The 19,909-nt window shown below is 41.5% G+C and overlaps 2 protein-coding genes across 2 annotated transcripts in view; both read left to right on the top strand.

The window, feature by feature from the left end:
- Positions 1 to 10,703, top strand: part of LOC106590614 (neuropilin and tolloid-like protein 1) — a 158,803-nt gene extending 148,100 nt beyond the window's left edge. The window contains exons 8-11 of the mRNA XM_045710960.2: positions 112 to 225; positions 4,132 to 4,753; positions 5,826 to 5,898; positions 9,759 to 10,703. Of these exons, the coding sequence (XP_045566916.1) occupies positions 112 to 225; positions 4,132 to 4,753; positions 5,826 to 5,886 (797 nt within the window). The 3' untranslated portion in view covers positions 5,887 to 5,898; positions 9,759 to 10,703. The remainder of the gene's footprint in view (positions 1 to 111; positions 226 to 4,131; positions 4,754 to 5,825; positions 5,899 to 9,758) is intronic.
- A 1,932-nt stretch (positions 10,704 to 12,635) lies between these two features.
- Positions 12,636 to 14,878, top strand: LOC106590615 (mitochondrial import inner membrane translocase subunit Tim21). Its single transcript, XM_014181741.3, has 6 exons — positions 12,636 to 13,186; positions 13,402 to 13,464; positions 13,562 to 13,659; positions 13,901 to 13,974; positions 14,088 to 14,193; positions 14,351 to 14,878. Exons 1-6 carry the CDS (start codon positions 12,886 to 12,888, stop codon positions 14,441 to 14,443), a joined length of 735 nt encoding a protein of 244 aa, XP_014037216.1. The 5' UTR covers positions 12,636 to 12,885; the 3' UTR covers positions 14,444 to 14,878.
- The last annotated feature ends 5,031 nt before the right edge of the window (positions 14,879 to 19,909 follow it).

The raw sequence follows: 19,909 nt of genomic DNA, 5'->3' as shown, positions 1-19,909 counted from the left end.
ACTAGGTATCCCCTTTCCCCACTACAGTTGTTGAGCACTGCAAGCAACTGATTCCTATGAGTACATGATGTATATCTCTGTCTAATGTTGCTTTCTCTCCTGTCGTTACAGCTCCATGCGAGCCGGATGCCTTCTTCTGTCACAGTAACATGTGTATTAACAACACCCTGGTGTGTAATGGTATTCAGAACTGTGTCTACCCCTGGGACGAGAACCACTGCAAAGGTGAGAGGTCAAACCCATGCTCAATATTATTATCATTTTTTATTTCTTTTTTATGTCATTACATGAAGATAAGGGGATCATAGTTATATTCAATACAATTCAGGAGCTGATTCAAAACCTGTGTTTAACCCTTTATTATGGTTGGTGTCTTGACTGATTTGTCCAAAATCGGCTCTACACTCTCTCCCTCTCCCAGCTCACTCTCTCTCCCTCTCCCAGCTCACTCTCTCCCTCTCCCAGCTCACTCTCTCCCTCTCCCAGCTCACTCTCTCTCTCTCTCCCAGCTCACTCTCTCTCTCTCTCCCAGCTCACTCTCTCCCTCTCTCCCAGCTCACTCTCTCTCCCTCTCCCAGCTCACTCTCTCTCTCTCTCTCTCCCAGCTCACTCTCTCCCTCTCTCCCAGCTCACTCTCTCCCTCTCTCCCAGCTCACTCTCTCCCTCTCTCCCAGCTCACTCTCTACCTCTTCCAGCTCTCTCTACCTCTCCCAGCTCACTCTCTCTCTCTCTCTCTCTCCCAGCTCACTCTCTCCCTCTCTCCCAGCTCACTCTCTCCCTCTCCCAGCTCACTCTCTCCCTCTCCCAGCTCACTCTCTCCCTCTCTCCCAGCTCACTCTCTCCCTCTTCCAGCTCACTCTCTACCTCTTCCAGCTCACTCTCTACCTCTTCCAGCTCACTCTCTACCTCTTCCAGCTCACTCTCTACCTCTTCCAGCTCACTCTCTACCTCTTCCAGCTCAATCTCTCCCTCTTCCAGCTCACTCTCTACCTCTCCCAGCTCACTCTCTACCTCTCCCAGCTCACTCTCTCCCTCTCCCAGCTCCCTCTCACAGCTCACTCTCTCCCTCTTCCAGCTCACTCTCTACCTCTCCCAGCTCACTCTCTCCCTCTTCCAGCTCCCTCTCACAGCTCACTCTCTCCCTCTTCCAGCTCACTCTCTCCCTCTCCCAGCTCACTCTCTCCCTCTTCCAGCTCCCTCTCACAGCTCACTCTCTCCCTCTTCCAGCTCACTCTCTCCCTCTTCCAGCTCACTCTCTAACTCTTCCAGCTCACTCTCTAACTCTTCCAGCTCACTCTCTCCCTCTTCCAGCTCACTCTCTACCTCTTCCAGCTCACTCTCTAACTCTTCCAGCTCACTCTCTCCCTCTTCCAGCTCACTCTCTCCCTCTTCCAGCTCACTCTCTACCTCTTCCAGCTCACTCTCTACCTCTCACAGCTCACTCTCTCCCTCTCCCAGCTTCCTCTCTCCCTCTCCCAGCTCCCTCTCACACCTCACTCTCTACCTCTTCCAGCTCCCTCTTCCAGCTCACTCTCTCCCTCTTCCAGCTCACTCTCTAACTCTCCCAGCTCACTGTCTCCCACTCCCAGCTCTCTCCCTCCCTCTCCCAGCTTACTCTCTCCCTCTCCCAGCTCACTCTCTCCCTTGCCCAGCTCACTCTCTCCCTCTTCCGCTCACTCTCTCCCTCTTCTAGCTCTCTCTCCCTCTTCCAGTTCTCTCTCCCCCTCTCCCAGCTCACTCTCTCCCTCTTCCTTCTCTCAGGATTTTAACACATTAAATCCAATGTCAATCCAAACCAATCCACTGTGTATCCCCTCCCTGTATCCGATCTATGTTCCTCTCAATCCGTGCACTTCCCACAGTGTTTCCTTCACACACTCCTAATAGAATTCTATCCCACCTGATCCATACCTGATGCTCTCCCCTCTCCCCTTCTCCGCCTCTCCCCTTCACCGCCTCTCCCCTCTCCCCTTCTCCCCCTCTCCCCCTCTCCCCTCTCCCCTTCTCCGCCTCTCCCCTTCTCCGCCTCTCCCCTTCTCCGCCTCTCCCCTTCTCCGCCTCTCCCCTCTCCCCTTCTCCCCTTCTCCGCCTCTCCCCTTCTCTGCCTCTCCGCTTCTCCGCCTCTCCCCTCTCCCCTTCTCCCCTTCTCCCCTCTCCCCTCTCCCCTTCTCCGCCTCTCCCCTTCACCGCCTCTCCCCTCTCCCCTTCTCTGCCTCTCCCCTTCTCCCCCTCTCCCCTCTCCCCTTCTCCGCCTCTCCCCTTCTCTGCCTCTCCCCTTCTCTGCCTCTCCCCTTCTCCCCTTCTCCGCCTCTCCCCTTCTCCGCCTCTCCCCTCTCCCCTTCTCCGCCTCTCCCTCTCTCCCTCTCAATCCATACTTGATTCTGGTGCACACTTCCTTAACAATGTATCCTGTTCCACTGATCCCATGTCATGACCCACTGCCAATACCCCTCCATCCTCAATGAAGACCAAGTCTATATATATTCCATTGCTTATTATTTTATTTCCTGAACTCTGTCCCTCTCAGCTTTTTCCTGATCTTCAGTGCTTCGCTGTTACCTCAGTGTTCTCCACACTCTCTCTGTTTCTCCTATTAGATCTATATCATGATTCATACAACCCCTTCCCTTCTATCCTGTTGGTCCTCAGGGTTGATCAGGGGCCATTGTACGTTTATTTTATTTCCTGAACTATGTTCCCTTTCAACGGCCTCTCCTGATGTCTCCTGACTCCCTCTGTTCTTACAGCTGTCCAATTAGATCCATACAATGATCCTTAGCTCTTTATGTCTGAGCTCCACATAAGTTGATACAGTGTTCCTCCTGACTGACTCCTACAGAGAGGAGGCTAGCACTGGCTCTAGTGGGTTGGTTAGTACACATGCTATATCTAAGGCTGGGTGAACTGTTCCTCCATGCTCCTTTCAGCTCTGTGGGCTACACAGTAACCATGCTGGTGACCAGAGTTTGAACCCAGGCAGCCACCAAACCTCTCCATTCACTGCATGTTTGTTCCTCTGTCTATCCCTGGTGTTTGTTCCTCTGTCTAACCCTGGTGTTTGTTGCTCTGTGTATCCCTGGTGTTTGTTCCTCTGTCTAACCCTGGTGTTTGTCCCTCTGTCTAACCCTGGTGTTTGTCCCTCTGTCTAACCCTGGTGTTTGTTCCTCTGTCTAACCCTGGTGTTTGTTCCTCTGTCTAACCCTGGTGTTTGTTGCTCTGTCTATCCCTGGTGTTTGCTGCTCTGTCTATCCCTGGTGTTTGGTGTTTGTTGCTCTGTGTATCCCTGGTGTTTGTTGCTCTGTCTAACCCTGGTGTTTGTTGCTCTGTCTAACCCTGGTGTTTGTTGCTCTGTCTAACCCTGGTGTTTGTTCCTCTGTCTATCCCTGGTGTTTGTTGCTCTGTATATCCCTGGTGTTTGTTCCTCTGTCTATCCCTGGTGTTTGTTGCTCTGTCTATCCCTGGTGTTTGTTCCTCTGTCTATCCCTGGTGTTTGTTCCTCTGTCTAACCCTGGTGTTTGTTGCTCTGTCTAACCCTGGTGTTTGTTCCTGACCCTTTCACCCAGCACATCAATAACATCTTCATCTTTATGTAGTTTATTTCCTCTGTGTGTTGGGAATCATATTTGCTTGTTAACTGTGATCTAGCCGTCTGCTGATGTGTGTGGTGTGTGTGTGTGTGTGTGTGTGTGTGTGTGTGTGTGTGTGTGTGTGTGTGTGTGTGTGTGTGTGTGTGTGTGGTGTGTGTCTGTGTGTGTGTGTGTGTGTGTGTGTGTATGATTATGCAGGAAACTTTGGTGCTGTTTTCGTGACTTGTGTGGGTGTAAATTGGTAATTTCTTAAAGGGGCAGTGCCACACAGTGGAATAATTATAGAACTGCAGTGTGTTTTACCACTTGGCTACATTTACAAAGAGGAGATGAAAGCAAAGGACACACTCTCTATACTAGAAACATCAACATGTCTTCTGACCTCTAAATTAGAAACATTATCAAGTCTCTTGACCTCTACTATTTGGTCTTCTCACTGTATCTCTCTGTCTCCCTCCCACCTATCTCTCTATTTCTCTCTTCCCCTATCTTTCTCTCTCTCCTCATCCCTTCCCTCTCATCCTCTCCCTCCGTCCCCCTACAGAGAAGAGGAAAGCTAACATCCTGGACAACCTGAACAACACCAACGGCACCATCATCGGCGTCACCTGCTGCATCGTCCTCATCCTCCTCATTGTGTCGGTTATCGTTCAGATCAAACAACCCAGGAAGAAGTACATCCTCCGGCGCGAGGACTTTGACCCCACCATGTTCCAGGAGGTCTTCGAGCCGCAGCATTATGGGCTCTGCACGTTACGCAGCACCACGCATGCCACCGCCGCTTCGGCGGATATAGTAGATCTAGCAGAGGACTTGGAGAACTACCACGCACTGCACCGCTCGTCGTCGCGGTGCGTCCATGACCACCATTGTGGATCCGCCTCCAACCCTGGTTCCGCCCACCTGTCCCAGCTGTCACTCAGTGGGCGGGGAAGCCGCGGGCACCTGAGCGCACGCGGGGCCGCAGCCCTCCTCACGGACCTTCCACCGCAGTCGGTACGGCCGCTGCTGCCCAGCGTTGCCACGGGAAACCGGCGCAGCATCCTAGTGATGAAGCACAGCTACTCGCAGGAAGCGGCCGACAATGGGTGTGACCTCGACGACGACCTGGACGAGGTTCCCACGACGAGCCACCGACTGTCGCGTCACGAGAAGGCAGTCCAGCGGTCAGTATCTATAGATTTCCATGATAATCCATGATAAATCAATCTGTCAATCAATGAAGACATCCTAATAGAAGATGTTATGTTGGAGGGTGACATTGATTTTTTTTCCTTTTTTAAACATTTTTTAATCCTCCTCTATTTTTCCTCTTTCCTTCATTTTACTGTTCATTTATTTTTTGGGGGGGGAGGGGTTTAGCTTTGTTTTTTGCTTCAATCTTCCTTTTTCCGTCAACTCTGTTATCATTCATAAAGGGCTATGCTGTGGTAGTGAGAGCCGCCCCCTCTGTTTCTTTATCACCCATTATGTCACTCCTCCCCTTCTCAATCTTCATATTGATTTATTTCTCCATCTGTGTTGCTCCTGTGGCTCCAGACCACGCCCACAAATATGGCCAGTGTCATTAGATCTACGTCGTGAATTAAAAGACTGATTTGTGATGTACAACGATAGTACATGTTGCCTTTTTCTACAGAGGACATGTAGATCAGTATGTCTGTCTACTCTGACTCTCAACACAAGGGCTTGTATTGGTGCCTGGCACTGATAAAGAGATTATTGATTCATCCATTTAGAATGCAAATAACTTTATTTCGTAAACTCAAAAGATAAAAACATAATTAACTTTGTTAATGTTAGAAGTTAACTGTGATAATGTTGTTGTTTTTTTTGGTACAGTTCAAACCTTTGGCATGAACCTGTTTCCTATAAATAATTAAAAATATTTTATTGTACATGTATCTGCACCTTGATGGCTTGATACATTACATGTTACCAAGAATAAATGGAGGAACACTTCTTGTACCTCCAAAATAACTTCCAACTTCAAGTACCTTTGTTGTGCATGCATTTTGTGTGCTCTTCTCTATTCAACCTGTATACCTGTATGCGTCTTGGTTTAACTACAGTATAATTCCCAGCACAGCTATTTCTACGCATGCAAGACTTCCAGAGCTCAAAACTCTGTTCAAATGTTCAGCTTTTTTTTTTGTAGCAATTATATAATATATTTCAAATATATGAAAATCTCTATGCAAACGTTTGATATTAAACAACAGAGCGGTGACATTTCAGGTTCTGCCTCATTGGCTCTTTGAGCAAACACGAATCAGAACACAACACGACTAGGGTCTAAGACAATCTCAAGGTAAGCCCCTCCCCCTCTCACTTATACAACAATAAACATATTGTGTGTTGCTGTGTAGTTCATAGTTTTACCATGTAAGTCAGTTTCTCAGTCATGGTAGTTTGATGTAGCTTTGATTGTTACATTTTTTGTGAAGTTGTTCTGGATAGAGTTAGTTTTTTTGTTTGTTAGATTTTTTTGTATGATTCATTATCATCATCAAGATGGTCCCTCTCCCATCTTGGTTTGTGGTGTGTTTTTTGTGTGAAATTTGGCTGCTATTTTTTTCTTTTTTATTGCGTGGTTTATTTGAAGCTTGTACTTGTGTCCTCTTCTTATCGAGGGCCCATCTTGATCATCCTCTTATTATTTACTAGCATGGACTTTTCCAGTCATCTTCTGTTGAACCTATGGACAATAAGGATGTTTCTAACCTTAGACCTTTATTTGACCTGTATTATTTAACATAAGTATATTTTATTAGAAGACTTTTGATTAAGCATATATATATATATAGTACTATACTACAAGTACATACACAATACTAAAAACATAGTTTTCATTCTAAACAAGTTAGTCACCTGTAATGGTTTCAGACATTTACAACATATTCCTGAAGTCACACTTACACTGTATTCTCGGCTTGTTGAATGAATCAAATACAGAACAAGGCTTTTTTCAGCATCTATGTCTACTGTTGTCTTCAGTTTTAGCTTAATGTTGAAAAAGGCACTTACACATCGGAGCTATCTTTGTTGCAGGTGCATGGTAACAATTGAATAACATGAGAGAAAAAATAAGAAACCCACACACTGCTTTTTCTAGTAACACTGCTCTTTATTAATCTTTACGTATCGGCCCCAAGGCCTTCGTCAGAGCTTTTGTGAGGGTTTTTAATTTGCACCCTTATGTAGGAGCAATGTCTACATAAGGGTGCAAATTAAAAACACTCACGAAGGCCGATACGTAAACCTTAATAAAGAGCAGTGATACTATCAAGAGCAGTGTGTGTTTTTTTTTTTTTTTTCTCTCTCAAGTTACCTTAATTCTTACGAATACGATAGCGTCCCACCTGGCCAACATCCGGTGAAATGGCAGAGTGCCAAATTCAAATTAAATGACTATAAATATTAAACTTTCATGAAATCACAAGTGCAATACATCAAAATAAAGCTTAACTTGTTGTTAATCCAGCCGCCGTGTCAGATTTCAAAAAGGCTTTACAGCGAAAGCAAACCATGTGATTATCTGAGGACAGCGCCCAGCACACAAATGCATAACAAATCATTTTCAACCAGGGAGTTGCGACACAAAAGTCAGAAATAGCGATATAATATATGCCTTACCTTTGAAGATCTTCTTCTGTTGGCACTCCAAAAGGTCCCAGTTACATATAAATGGTCCTTTTGTTCGATAAAGTCTTTCTTTATATCCATAAAAACTCAGTTTTGCTGGCGCGCTTCAGTCAATAATCCACTGTTTCCCTCCTTCAAAATGCATACAAAATGAATCCCAAACGTTACCAATAAACTTATCCAAACAAGTCAATCAACGTTTATAATCAAACCTTCGGTACCCTAATATGCAAATAAACGATAAAATTTAAGACGGAGAATCGTTATTGTCTTTACCGGAGAAAAATACCAAAGAAGGCGCTCTCATTCACACGCTTGGAAACACTACAGCCAAAATGGGAGCCACCTAGAAAAACTACAATTTCCGGCTCATTTTTCCAAAAACCAGCCTGAAACCCTTTCTAAAGACTGTTGACATCTAGTGGAAGCCATAGGAACTGCAATCGGGCACGATGATGATGGTAGTGGCGATGATGGTGGTGGTGATGATGGTGGTGGTGATGATGGTGGTGGTGGTGATGATGGCGATGATGGTGATGATGGTGGTGGCGATGATGGTGGCGATGAATGACTGATGGAAATAGAGAATATTTAATATGTAACAAACTGGAACAAAGTAGCTACAGAGATGAAAACAATTGCCTGAATATAGACTGGCTAGAAAGTCTTGAAACTTGAATTTAAGTAGGCTACTATTCTCACCCTATATTGTCAAGTCAGATTTGAATTTCCATTCCCCTTTAAGAAGGTACATTATTATCAACTAAACATTTTGGATGAATGCATTGTGGGAACCACGTTTTGGTTCTCAAATGTATCATCAACAACGAGGACTATGGTGACCAGAACCCCTTCCTCAGTTTAATATTTAGAGCATGTGATTTTGTAGGATTTTTACAGCATATTATAAATTATAAATTGGTGTATCCATTTTTTTTGTTGTGCTAAGTTTATCAGTAATAATACAATTGACTGGTAATAATTAGTTGATCACTTGGGAACTAACCCCAGTGTTATGTAGACTTTTTTGAATAAGCCAAATCAAGTTATTTTCTATGAGAATTGAAAATGGAATGGCATGACTTGTGCATGTTTTTTAAATCCATTGAAACATGAACAATTTAACATCTAGATTGAAAGTTAAGTCAACCACTAATACAATACATGCAATTATAAATAAATTATGAATATATTATAAATCCATTATAAATAAGTTCACCGTAACATAAAGGAAATCCATTCATAAAATTATTATTGCTAGTATTAATTGATTGCATGCTAATTAAACTAAATTACATTTCAAATAAATGCCAATGCAAAACTAACCTTAATTTTTAAATGTTGATTCCTTTCACAAATGTAAATTATAAAAAAATGTAGTTGTTTATTATTTGACAAAAAAACGATTTCATTTCAGTTCATTTGTCGTCACAGCCTCTTTTAGTAGCCTGTCGTCTTTGTACTCAGACTTTTCTGCTGGGGGTATTTGAAAAGAGGAGCGTTTTTAAAGCTTTGTAAGAAAATAAACAATAAAAGCTTAATATTTTTTTATTTTAAGGTTTTATCTAATTATTTTCATCATGTGTTTTCCAAGTCCTTATCATTGAAGTCCAATCAAGTCATGTGATTCTTTATGAAACGAAATTAATTTGGTTGCGAGTAACATTTGACAAAATATAAATAGTTGCAAACAGACATGCACATGCACACACAAATGTGCCCCAACACACACACACACACACACACACACACTCTCTTACAAATGGACACCATTAAGACGCACCATTTAGCCACACCAAGACTATACTAAATCAAAATATTTTGATCTCCACTCTATCGTACAATGTATTCCCAGTCCACTCTCACTTAAACACTATCAGGAAGTTATTACAGTGTTGACAGTGACACGGATGATGCTATTGTCTACACTACATCGTTGCAACTATGCTGACACCTTCAATATCACAACAATAAATCAATCTTTAGTTTAATTTGACATGCTTGCTCAGTTTTCTGCTTTGCTGTTGTTTATGTTAGTGTTTGTTCTTTCAGTAATGCACTTTGTGTGTTTTCACATGTTCAGTTTATGTTTTGTGGTCACTTCATTTTGACACAGCTTGTTGTGCTGTTATTGTATTACTGTAATTTAAAATGTAAGAGAATGTAAATCAAATGCTATGTAAACACACACACACACACACACACACACACACACACACACACACACACACACACACACAGAGAGAGAGAGAGAGAGAGACAGCAAAATAACAGTACATGTCTTAACCCTGTAGGCAACTTACAAAAAAAATAGGCCTATTTTATGTTGGAATGTGTTCTTGTTATAGGGTTTAATTTCATTCACACAGTAAACTGGTCTAATGAAACTTCAGGATGGCGGATTAACATTCTTATTAGTTCTTTAAAAAAACGTATCCAATTGAAGCTGTCTCAAATAAGGGAGAGAGAATAGAGTTGCATTAACTGTGGACTGAGTAGGCTAATAGTGTTTTCATGTCTCTACAGATACTTCAGAAAGATGCATCATTCTTCTGCATCTTGCCAAGTTTGACAATTTATGGAAGTAACATTAATCTCCCTCATGAGAACTGTTGCATTGAGCGACATTTCTTTTTTAGAGTGTTGTGATAAGAAGAAAAAAAACGTTTTTTTTTGTGTATGCGTTGGCTTGTTTTGATGACAGCTGTGATATGCCCTGTTGGTGTTCATCAAATGGCTGAGATTGTAAAGCCAGAGACACGTACTGATACTTTCGGATACTGGACTGAAACTTTAAAAGATACATAAATACCTTAAATGTACATTGTTCATGGACTGTACCTGAACCTGTTCTTTTAAACTTTTTTTTTATTTGTATTTAACATCAAAACACATGAGGACGCCATTTTGGTACTGAAATCCCATCTGGAAACCCACTGTGTCACTGTTATGTTTCCTACACTCTATTAGGGCTCAAGTTCTTTCCCCGGACAAAGTTTCAAACCCCAGAGAATGTTGTGATGTCAGAAGAGTATAAACTGTATAGTGTTCCAAGCCATTGGACACGAAGGGTCTCCATGTTGGTGCTTTCTGAGGACTGAAATGGGACATTGGGATGTATAGGTAATTTCTATGGCAGCCACAGGTCTCATCAGGATGTAATGAAATTGGTTTTGAGAATTCCCAGTCAGATTTCCAACTAGGAACCCAAACATTGGGAATGGTTATATTTGAGGCTTGTCTATGCACACTAGACTACAGTAAGAAAAGTGGGCTCAATTATTAGGCTACTACATAATCCCTTGATTGCCCAACAGCCTTAGGCCTTCTTTGCATTAACATCAATATTTTATTTCCTGTCTTTCAGAATATGTCTGAGACCCCTCTGTTTGCTGAGATCTCTACTTTGTTTGGTAACACATTAAATAAATGCTGGGCAGAATGTTTTCAATAAACTGATACTAAATCTTATCGAGTCTTGCTGAGTTTGTATTGGAAAGTGATATTAATTTGTTCCTGTCCATGAACAACGTAAGCTGACACTTGTGACATCTTGTTGTAATGCTGTAGCTGAAGTGGGACCCAGTGGAGGCTCCCCAGAGGAGGAAGGGGAGGACCATCCTCCTCAGTGAATTATTTAGATTTTTTTGTAAAACATTTAAAAACGTATGGTGTAGCCAACATCATGGTGTAGCCAGAGAACAGCTAGCTTCCTTCCTCCTCTGGGTACATTGACTTCAATACAAAACCTAGGAGGCTCATGGTTCTCACTCCCTTCCATAAACTTACACAGTAATTATGCCAACTTCCGGAGGATATCCTCCAACCTATCAGAGCTCTTGCAGCGTGAACTGACATGTTGTCCACCCAATGAATTTAGAACTGAAAGCATATGCTACAGCTAGCTAGCACTGCAGTGCATAAAATGTGGTGAGTAGTTGACTCAAAAAGAGAGAAAGACAATAGTCAAAATGAAGGAGAAGCAAGAGAGAGATTTTCAATTTTTTTCAGTTTCAGTTTCACTTACTTAGCTAGCAGCTAGCTAGTTTAGCCTACTCAAACACCCTGCTCAAACAGAGGGATGCTATGTTAGCTAGCTGGCTATAACTATCCAACACAACACTGGATCTCTTCCAAGTCAAGGTAAGCGTTTGGTTTTACTAATTTATTGCCACCGGGGCCCACCGGTGTAAGTGCTAAACTGCTTACTGACTGTACACTAATGTTACTGCATGATTGTAGCTGGTTTACTAACGCGTTAGTTCTATTAGCTATGTTGACTATGACGTTACTTTAGCTAATATGGGGACAACGATGTAGGCTGTGTGTAGTGGTTATGATATGGTTTGGCTTGGAAAGGTTTGTTTGCCTGGTCACATACAGCTGATGTGTTGTGCATTGAAGTCCACAAGCGAAGTGAAAAGGTGAGAGGAGGAGAGCGCATTGATGCAAGAAGGAATACAGCGTGGCTGCTATGAAAGTTAACTGTGTTTACACGTGATCAAGGGTGTATTCATTCCACCGATTCTGTTGAAAAAAGTTTCTTAAATGGAAGCAACGGGATTTTTTTTTTTGCATAAACATACCTGAATTCGTCCAATAGGATCTATTTTTTTTGCAACTGTTGGACTAATGATTACACCCTAGATCAGCTAAATGCAGGCATGAGTGTATTGAATGTGTCACTGTCTGTCCATATGTCACTGTCTGTCACCTCAAATTTTCTCTTGACCTGTCGTTGACCTACGTTGTAAACTTTCATTCATAGGCTAGGTTGTAGCAACCGCATGATGGGTAATAGGGGAAATTTGAGTATCATGTAGTAGCCTAAACCTATCGATGTTACATTGAACTGGGTGAATGGAATATGAATTACAGTCATCCAATAAGGCGTAATAGAAATCAAGCCATGCTCATGAAAAAAATAAAATAAAATAAAAAATAAAATAAAACGGCACCGACCGCCACCGTTGGCGCCATTCCCCTAGTCTTCAATAAGTGCCCATATTATCAAAGAGAATAAACATGTTTTAATATATACATGTTTCAAAAACTCTCTGTGATAATGCTGTGATGTCTATTTCATCCAACACAGCATTCTCTTTGATATAATTCACTGGGACTTGTCAGGGACATTATATCAGCAAGGATTCTTTGTGGCTGTGGTTACTAGTCAAAATCGTAAAAATTCATGCACACAAAAATTAGCTTTTTGGTCTTAATTTAAGGTTAGTATTAGACAAAGTTTAGCAGTGTGGTTAAGGTTAGGTTTAAAATAATATTTTAAGAAGATAAATTGTAGAAATAGACGGGGTTTAGCCATAATTATGACTTTGTGGCTGTGGTATCTAGTGACGACCATTGTACCAAGAAAACTCACTCTCCCATAGTTCTTCGCGCGGGTACAGCGAGGACGACACATACGTGCGCCCAAGGTTCAACAGTAAACTTCAGAATTTAACGCTTAACAGACCTGCACGTATTTATTGAACTGTAGATTGAATTGTGTTCCTATGAGGTCATTTATATCGTATAATGGTTTGACTTTAGTAACAGTTCATTAATACTGGGACAGTTTGCGAAGTAGAGGCCAGACACCGAGTGCGTTGTAACAGCTGAGCTGGCTAGCAAGTCAACGTGAATAGAGGACAACATGGTGTATTCTTTCATACTGAAAGCTGTGCAGCGTAATTTGCAGCAACATCAATCACTATCAACCCAATGCGTTGATCGAATATGGAAACGCATGCAAAACAGTGTGCACCTTCAGAATCCGACTACAGCACTTTCCAGATATATTTTCTACAGGACCGCAGATCGCTCACCTATTGCGAGCGGTATATTTTGTACACAGAATCGAAGCATTTCTCTCGACACAAGGTTGAAAAGTAAAGAAGAAAAGGATGGTGGACAGGTGTCAGTACCTAGGCGAGGACCTTCTACTGCACATAAAGGTAAGTCTGTCAAACACAGCAATGTAATTGTCGAACAATCAGCCAGTAACTGGACAGAATCAGTGGATTTGTTTTTGGCGATGATCACACGTGTTGCAAAATAAGAAGAGACCAAACTATTGTAAGTGACATTGGCATGCATCATCCTTTGCTCCAGTTATCAGAGTTTAGAACTGGAAGGGTATACTAAATCACAGTTCTTGCCCTCTCAACAGTCAAAGAAGCTGGCAAAGACTTCACCTATCTCATAGTTGTGCTCATCGGACTTGGAGTAACTGGTGATTCCACAACATGATATTGAAACATTAGTTGATGTAATCTGATTGAAAGGCAGTATTTCTCCCACCTGTTGACACCTGTGTGTTTTGTTCCCAGGTGGGTTGTTGTACGTGGTGTTCCAGGAGCTGTTGTCCTCCTCCAGCCCCAGCAAGGTCTACAGCAAAGCCTTCAACAAAACCAGGTTACACCCAGAGGTGAGATTAGAACAAGCACAAAAACATAACATCAACAAAACCATCTAGTCTTGGTCTGTGTTTCAGTTCAATTCATTTATGTATTGGCCTTTCACAGGACTGTGTCTTGGAATACAAGAGCACTGAGTTAGACATTAACCGTCTCCTTCCCTGCATCTGCACTGATCTGAAAACACAGGGTAGGTTAAAGCAATATGGTGTAAAGCTGATTGCCCTTTTCTATCATCTTGTTAAACCACAGGTGATTGGAGTGTTTGGGGAGCCAATCAAGTGCTTTGGTGAGACGTCCCGTCGTGGTAGAAGACAGCAAGTCAGGTGAGAATTCACTTTTTACCAAGATGGTCTTTCTTCAGACACTAGGAATACAAAATTACCTCATTAAAACAGACTGACTTTTGTAAGTGTGATTACTAGCATATTTTCTTCAGTCATGTAGAGTATATGAAGGATGGACTAAAGCACATGAGGCTGAAGTTCTACATTGAAGGGGACGAACCAGGCCGTCAGGGAACGGTGCACACAGAATCCAAAGAGGTTAGACATACTATTCATGTAGTATTTTGTGTTTCATGTGTCAATAATCTGGTTGATTGATCTTAACTCAATTTTCATCTATAAGATTTGGCTAATCTGCATAGGCGCTGTTTAAGTTGTGATAGAAGTTTAACGTGCTTTTGTCCTCTTTTGACAGAACCCTGAAACTGGGAAGTTAGAGTTTCGCTACATCTTCGTGGAAGTAGACACCTACCCACGGAGAACCATCGTCATCGAGGACAACAGATAAGATGGAGGCTGACTCTTTTACCAGTCTGAAAAGGTGCTGCAGCTGGTGCAGGCAGTAAATTAATTTGTTGCCGAGTAATATTTGTGACACAATGTCTTCTCAACAGATGCCAATACAGTTTTACACAGTATCAGTTTAAACACCAAAATAGCAGATGGCAATCAAGTCTCTATCTCCCGATGTCTGGTTTGGTATTAGTTTTAATGTTGATAGCATTGTCATAGATATGTTGGGTGATTTTAGAAAAATGGGGCAAGAAGATGATTGTAAGCAAAACGGATCACTCTACAGCCAACGCTCAGGACAATTTCTTTATTTTGAGACGAGAGAGAGCATGTTGGATGATCTGTCTTTGAGGTGGCTGTTGCCTGCTGATTGCCAACCCATGCTATGCAGTGTTAATGTTCCAGAGGATAGAAGGTGTTTGTGAAAGAATTATACGCTTTTTCTGTGAAATCATGGAAACTGTTGCACAGATGCTATTTGTGTTTTGACACTCAAAAGTGAGAATGTAGCCGATTTTCTTGGTTGTGGATCTGTACTAAACGAAGATGCAAACCTGTCAGAGATCATTGGGATTTTGCTTAAGGCAATTTGGTGTTAAAGTAAAAGTTGAGAAATGATTTGTCAACTTTGAGTGTGTTCCTGCGATGAGATTTCACATCTCGTGAGCTAAATATTGCATTGACATTTATACCCCTTGGGGTATGTCAATCACGTTTCGCAATTGTGTTCCCCACCTTCAAGTGTATTGGGGAAAGAAATTACACTTTTAATATATTGATATTTCTTTGATTTTTGTGTATATGGACACCAGATGGTGACATGTCCACAGGCCTGCTCACATGTCCACAGGCCTGCTCACATTTTCACCAGTCCTATTCCAATAAATGGACGATTACTTTATCAAAAGCATAAGCGAATGTGGCTATGTGTGCTATACCTCTCCCAAGAGGTCTGATGTTTTTGGCACAGGCAGTAGTGTGCTTCCCCTGTATTTGCAGAGCTGTGTCAAGTCAGTGCTCCAGTTGTCTGTGTTGTTATAATTTAACATAATAGTGGAGATGACTGTTCAGGGCCATATAACTTCAACTTCAATTACAGTTTGATAGTTGTGGCAACTAGGCCACTCCATATGTAACCCATAAACCAATCTCAGTTTATACAATTTCAATAAACAGTCTAACGGTAGCTTCTAGGCTGTGGACTGAAGTATCCAGAACGGAAGTAAAAGTAACAGGTAAGTATTGTGTGCTTTGAGGGAAATTCAACATATTTTCCGACGTCAAATGAAAAGCAAAGGTCATTGGCAATGAGGATTGTTAAACTAACTGTTAATCTTAATTTTGAATCATTAAACGCTGTCTGGTTTATAGAATAGACAGTAGTATTAGTGTATCAGTCTGAGTCATTGACTGAAAACCATTACATAAATCCTTCTCAATCAAGGCAAAGCAAGTGTACCTTTTTGGAAATATCTATTTACTTCTTAATAGATCACATGCTTTTATGTTTGTTTTTTCTTCTTGTCTTAATAGAAGCTACAATTAAGTGTTTGGAATATATATATTTTTTTACTTACCAAGGTGGCCAACAAGAATAAGCCAAAAGGGTATGGTAGGAATTGCGTAGGCACTCTGTTGTACGTCATTTAGTTATTTTCATTTGACTTAAAATGAACAAAGCTTAATATAATGTAAATATTGATCACATTGCAGAGTTTTCTAAAAGAAAAAACACAGCCTATATAACAGAGTTTAGAATTGTTATTGGCAGATATCTGCCTGCTCTGCCTCTGTCGTTGCGGTGCTAGTGAAATAGAACAGTCTAGATTTATTGGGAGTGTTTTCTCAAAACTCTTCCCTACATTCTCCTCCCTATAGACATGTCATCTGACCATAGCACAGGTTCCAATTCAAGTGCCAATACCGTTTTAGCAGTCTCCAAGGCATTTACATTTGTTGGATGGCATGAAAATAGAGCTCTTTGACCAAGCACGCTAGTGGTGGGTTTGGAGTCTAAAGAAAGAGGCATAAGCAGAAAAGAACCCCCATACCTGCTGTAAAATATGGTCTTGGAACTTTGATGTTATGGGAATATTTTGTTTCCACTGGTCCTGGGGCATTTGTTAAGATCAACGGCATCATGAACTTTACCCAGTACCAGGACCTTTAAGCCAAAAACCTGGTTGCCGATGCAAGTGGATCTTCCAGCAAGACAGTAACCCCAAGCACACATCAGAATACAAAAATAAATGGTTAGTTGACCATAAACTTTACATTTTGCCATGGCCATCTCAGTCTCCGGACTTGAACCCCATTGAAAACGTGGTTTGAATTGAAGTGTGCAGTCCATAAGCGCAGACAAACGATATCAAGGATCGGGAAAGATTCTGTAGGGATGAATGGTCTAAGATCCCTCCCAATGTGTTCTCCAATCTCATAAAACATTTTAGAAAAAGGCTCAGTGCCATTGTCCTCACATGGTAAGGTATTGAAAAGAGGTGTGCCAATAATTTTGACACCCATTTTTTTAAATAAATAAAACAAATATTACTTGGTAAACAAAATCTATTTCTCTGAGCAATTATATGTATTATATGTATTAGTATAAAATATAATTCCCCCAATTTTTTTGGAGCATACGATATAGCTCCGTAGTTGAATTTATTTTTGTGTCTTTGCACATTTTATTAAGGGTGCCGATAATTTAGGACCTGACTGTACATATACAATTGGTTGAGAAGTTTCATGGCTGATTGATATAGGGCATCTTTTCTGGAAGTGAACCATTATTAATGGGTACCTCTGTATTTTTCTATTGTTAATAATGTTATGATAGTCATTAGTGCTGTTGTTATTGTTTGCAAATTGCAGCGAGCGTAGTGTCACTCGTTCCCACATGCCATCGTGTTGTCAGAAGGACCACAGTGGAAGTAAGTTAAGCCTTTGGAGTTTGGGCCTTTATTGTTTGTGTAGGACACACATACTACAGTTTTCAATTTACTGTTGTATCTGGTTGGAGCCTAGACTTTTGTGATTATCACATCAGAAAGGATTGTTCTCTTTTAAACAACGTTCACAAGAATGTGAGACAAATTCCTGTAAAGCTCATAAACTGAACTAAAAATGAGGTTTACTGTGAACTGGAAATCCCTCTAGTAGCCCAGTAGCTCATTTTTAGGTCAACAACACCAAAGTGAACATTACCTCAAAATTAACTAGCTACAAAATATAAATTGGCTATTATGGAAGAAGTAATTCAAAGTTCAAGAAACAATATTTGTATTAAATATTGGATTTCAAGTAAAACTATATTGCATTTGGGGACAGATTTCAAGTACTTGTTTTTGTGTATGTACAATTTACCAGTGAGAATTAAGAAATGAATGGGGGGTATCTCAGCTTTAATATTGCAGATAGAAGCCACAATCTATCAATGTAATTGTCTGCATCATTTCCAATCCCCCATATATTTAAAATATATATTTTCCTATAATATTTTCCCCTAACCCTACCACCCCTCTCCTAATTGGAGTAAACTAATGGACAACAACACTTAGGCTTTTAAATAATATATAGATTTTACAGACATAGTATATTTTACATGAGTTATCTTTTGTTGGTTTTTAGTCCCATCCTTCAGCTACCCTCAACCACTCCCATCTACAGGGCATTCGGAAAGTATTCTGAACCCTTCACTTTTTCCACAGTTTGTTACGTTACAGCCTTATTCTAAAATGGATTAAATAGTTTCCCCCCCCTCAATCTACACACAATACCCCACAATGACAAAGCAAAAACAGGTTTTAGAAATATATAAAAAATAAAAATTGAAATATGACATTTACATAACTATTCAGACACTTTACTCAGTACTTTGTTGAAGCACCTTTGGCAGCGATTACAGCATTGAGTCTTCTTGGGTATGAAGTTTGGCACACCTTTCTTTGGAGAGTTTCTCCCATTCTTCTCTGGAGATCCTCTCAAGCTCTGTCAGGTTGGATGGGGAGCGTCACTGCAAAGCTATTTTCAGGTCTCTCCAGAGATGTGCGATTGGGTTCAAGTCCGGGCTCTGGCTGGGCCAATCAAGGACATTCAAAGACTTGTCCTGAAGCCACTCCTGCATTGTCTTGGCTGTGTAATTAGGGTCATTGTCCTGTTGGAAGGTGAACCTTTGCCCCAGTCTGAGGTCCTGAGCGCTCTGGAGCAGGTTTTCATCAAGGATCACTCTGTACTTTGCTCCGTTCATCTTTCCCACAATCCTGGCTAGCATGATTCTGAAACCACCATGCTTCACTGTAGGGATGGTGCCAGGTTTTCCTCCAGACGTGACGCTTGGCATTCAGGCCAAAGAGTTCAATCTTGGTTTCATCAGACCAGAGAATCTTGTTTCTCATGGTCTGAGAGTCCTTTAGGTGCCTTTTGGCAAACTCCAAGTGGGCTGTCATGTGCCTTTTACTGAGGAGTGACTTCTGTCTGGCAACTCTACCATAAAAGGCCTGAATGGTGGAGTGCTGCAGAGATGGTAGTCCTTCTGGAAGGTTCTCCCATCTCCACAGAGGAACTCTGGAGCTCTGTTAGAGTAATCATTGGGTTCTTGGTCACCTCCCTGACCAAGGCCCTTCTCCCCGATTGCTCAGTTTGGCTGGGTAGCCAGCTTTAGGAAGAGTATTGATGGTTTCAAAGTTCTTCCATTTAAGAATGATGGAGGCCACTGTGCTCTTGGGGAACTTCAATGCTGCAGAAATGTTTTCGTAGCCTTCCCCAGATCTGTGCCTCGACACAATCCTCTCTCGGCGCTCTACAGACAATTCCTTCGACCTCATGGCTTGGTTTTTCCTCTGACATGCACTGTCAACTGTGGCACCTTATATAGACAGGTGTGTTCCTTTCCAAATAATGCACAATCAATTGAATTTACCACAGGTGGACTCCAATCAAGTTGTAGAAACATCTGAAGTATTATCAATGGAAACAGGATGCACCTGAGCTCAATTTCGAGTCTCATCGCAAAGGGTCTGAAAGCTTATGTAAATAAGGTATTTCTGTTTTTGATTTTTTGTAAATTTGCAAACATTTCTAAAAAACTGTTTTCGGTTTGTCATTATGGGGTAATGTGTGTAGATTGATGAGGGACATTTTTATTTAATCTACTTTAGAATAAGGCTGTCACCTATTTCCCCTTGCATATGTCCTCTAAGTCCATGAATTTAGAAGTTATTGCAAGGGTATATTTTGTGCAAGTTTTTAAAGTGAATTTACTTTATTTGATATGCAATATTTGTGAGGGAGCAGCCAAGCTTTCTTCCATTCAATTTCAGTAGTATGTGCATTCAGAAGAATTTCCCTCTAGGAGAGATCTTGCTTGTGTGAAATAGCTAAATTGATGTACATTTTGATCTAGTTCTATTTGAGATGTATTCAAATCGGTTTCTTCCTCTGCTGAAAGAGTATCCTTTTCTAA

The sequence above is a fragment of the Salmo salar genome, chromosome 29 (assembly GCF_965601325.2).
Source record: "Salmo salar chromosome 29, fSalSal1, whole genome shotgun sequence".
In the NCBI taxonomy this organism is placed as follows: Eukaryota; Metazoa; Chordata; class Actinopteri; order Salmoniformes; family Salmonidae; genus Salmo; species Salmo salar.
This window is presented reverse-complemented; position numbering and strand designations above follow the sequence as displayed.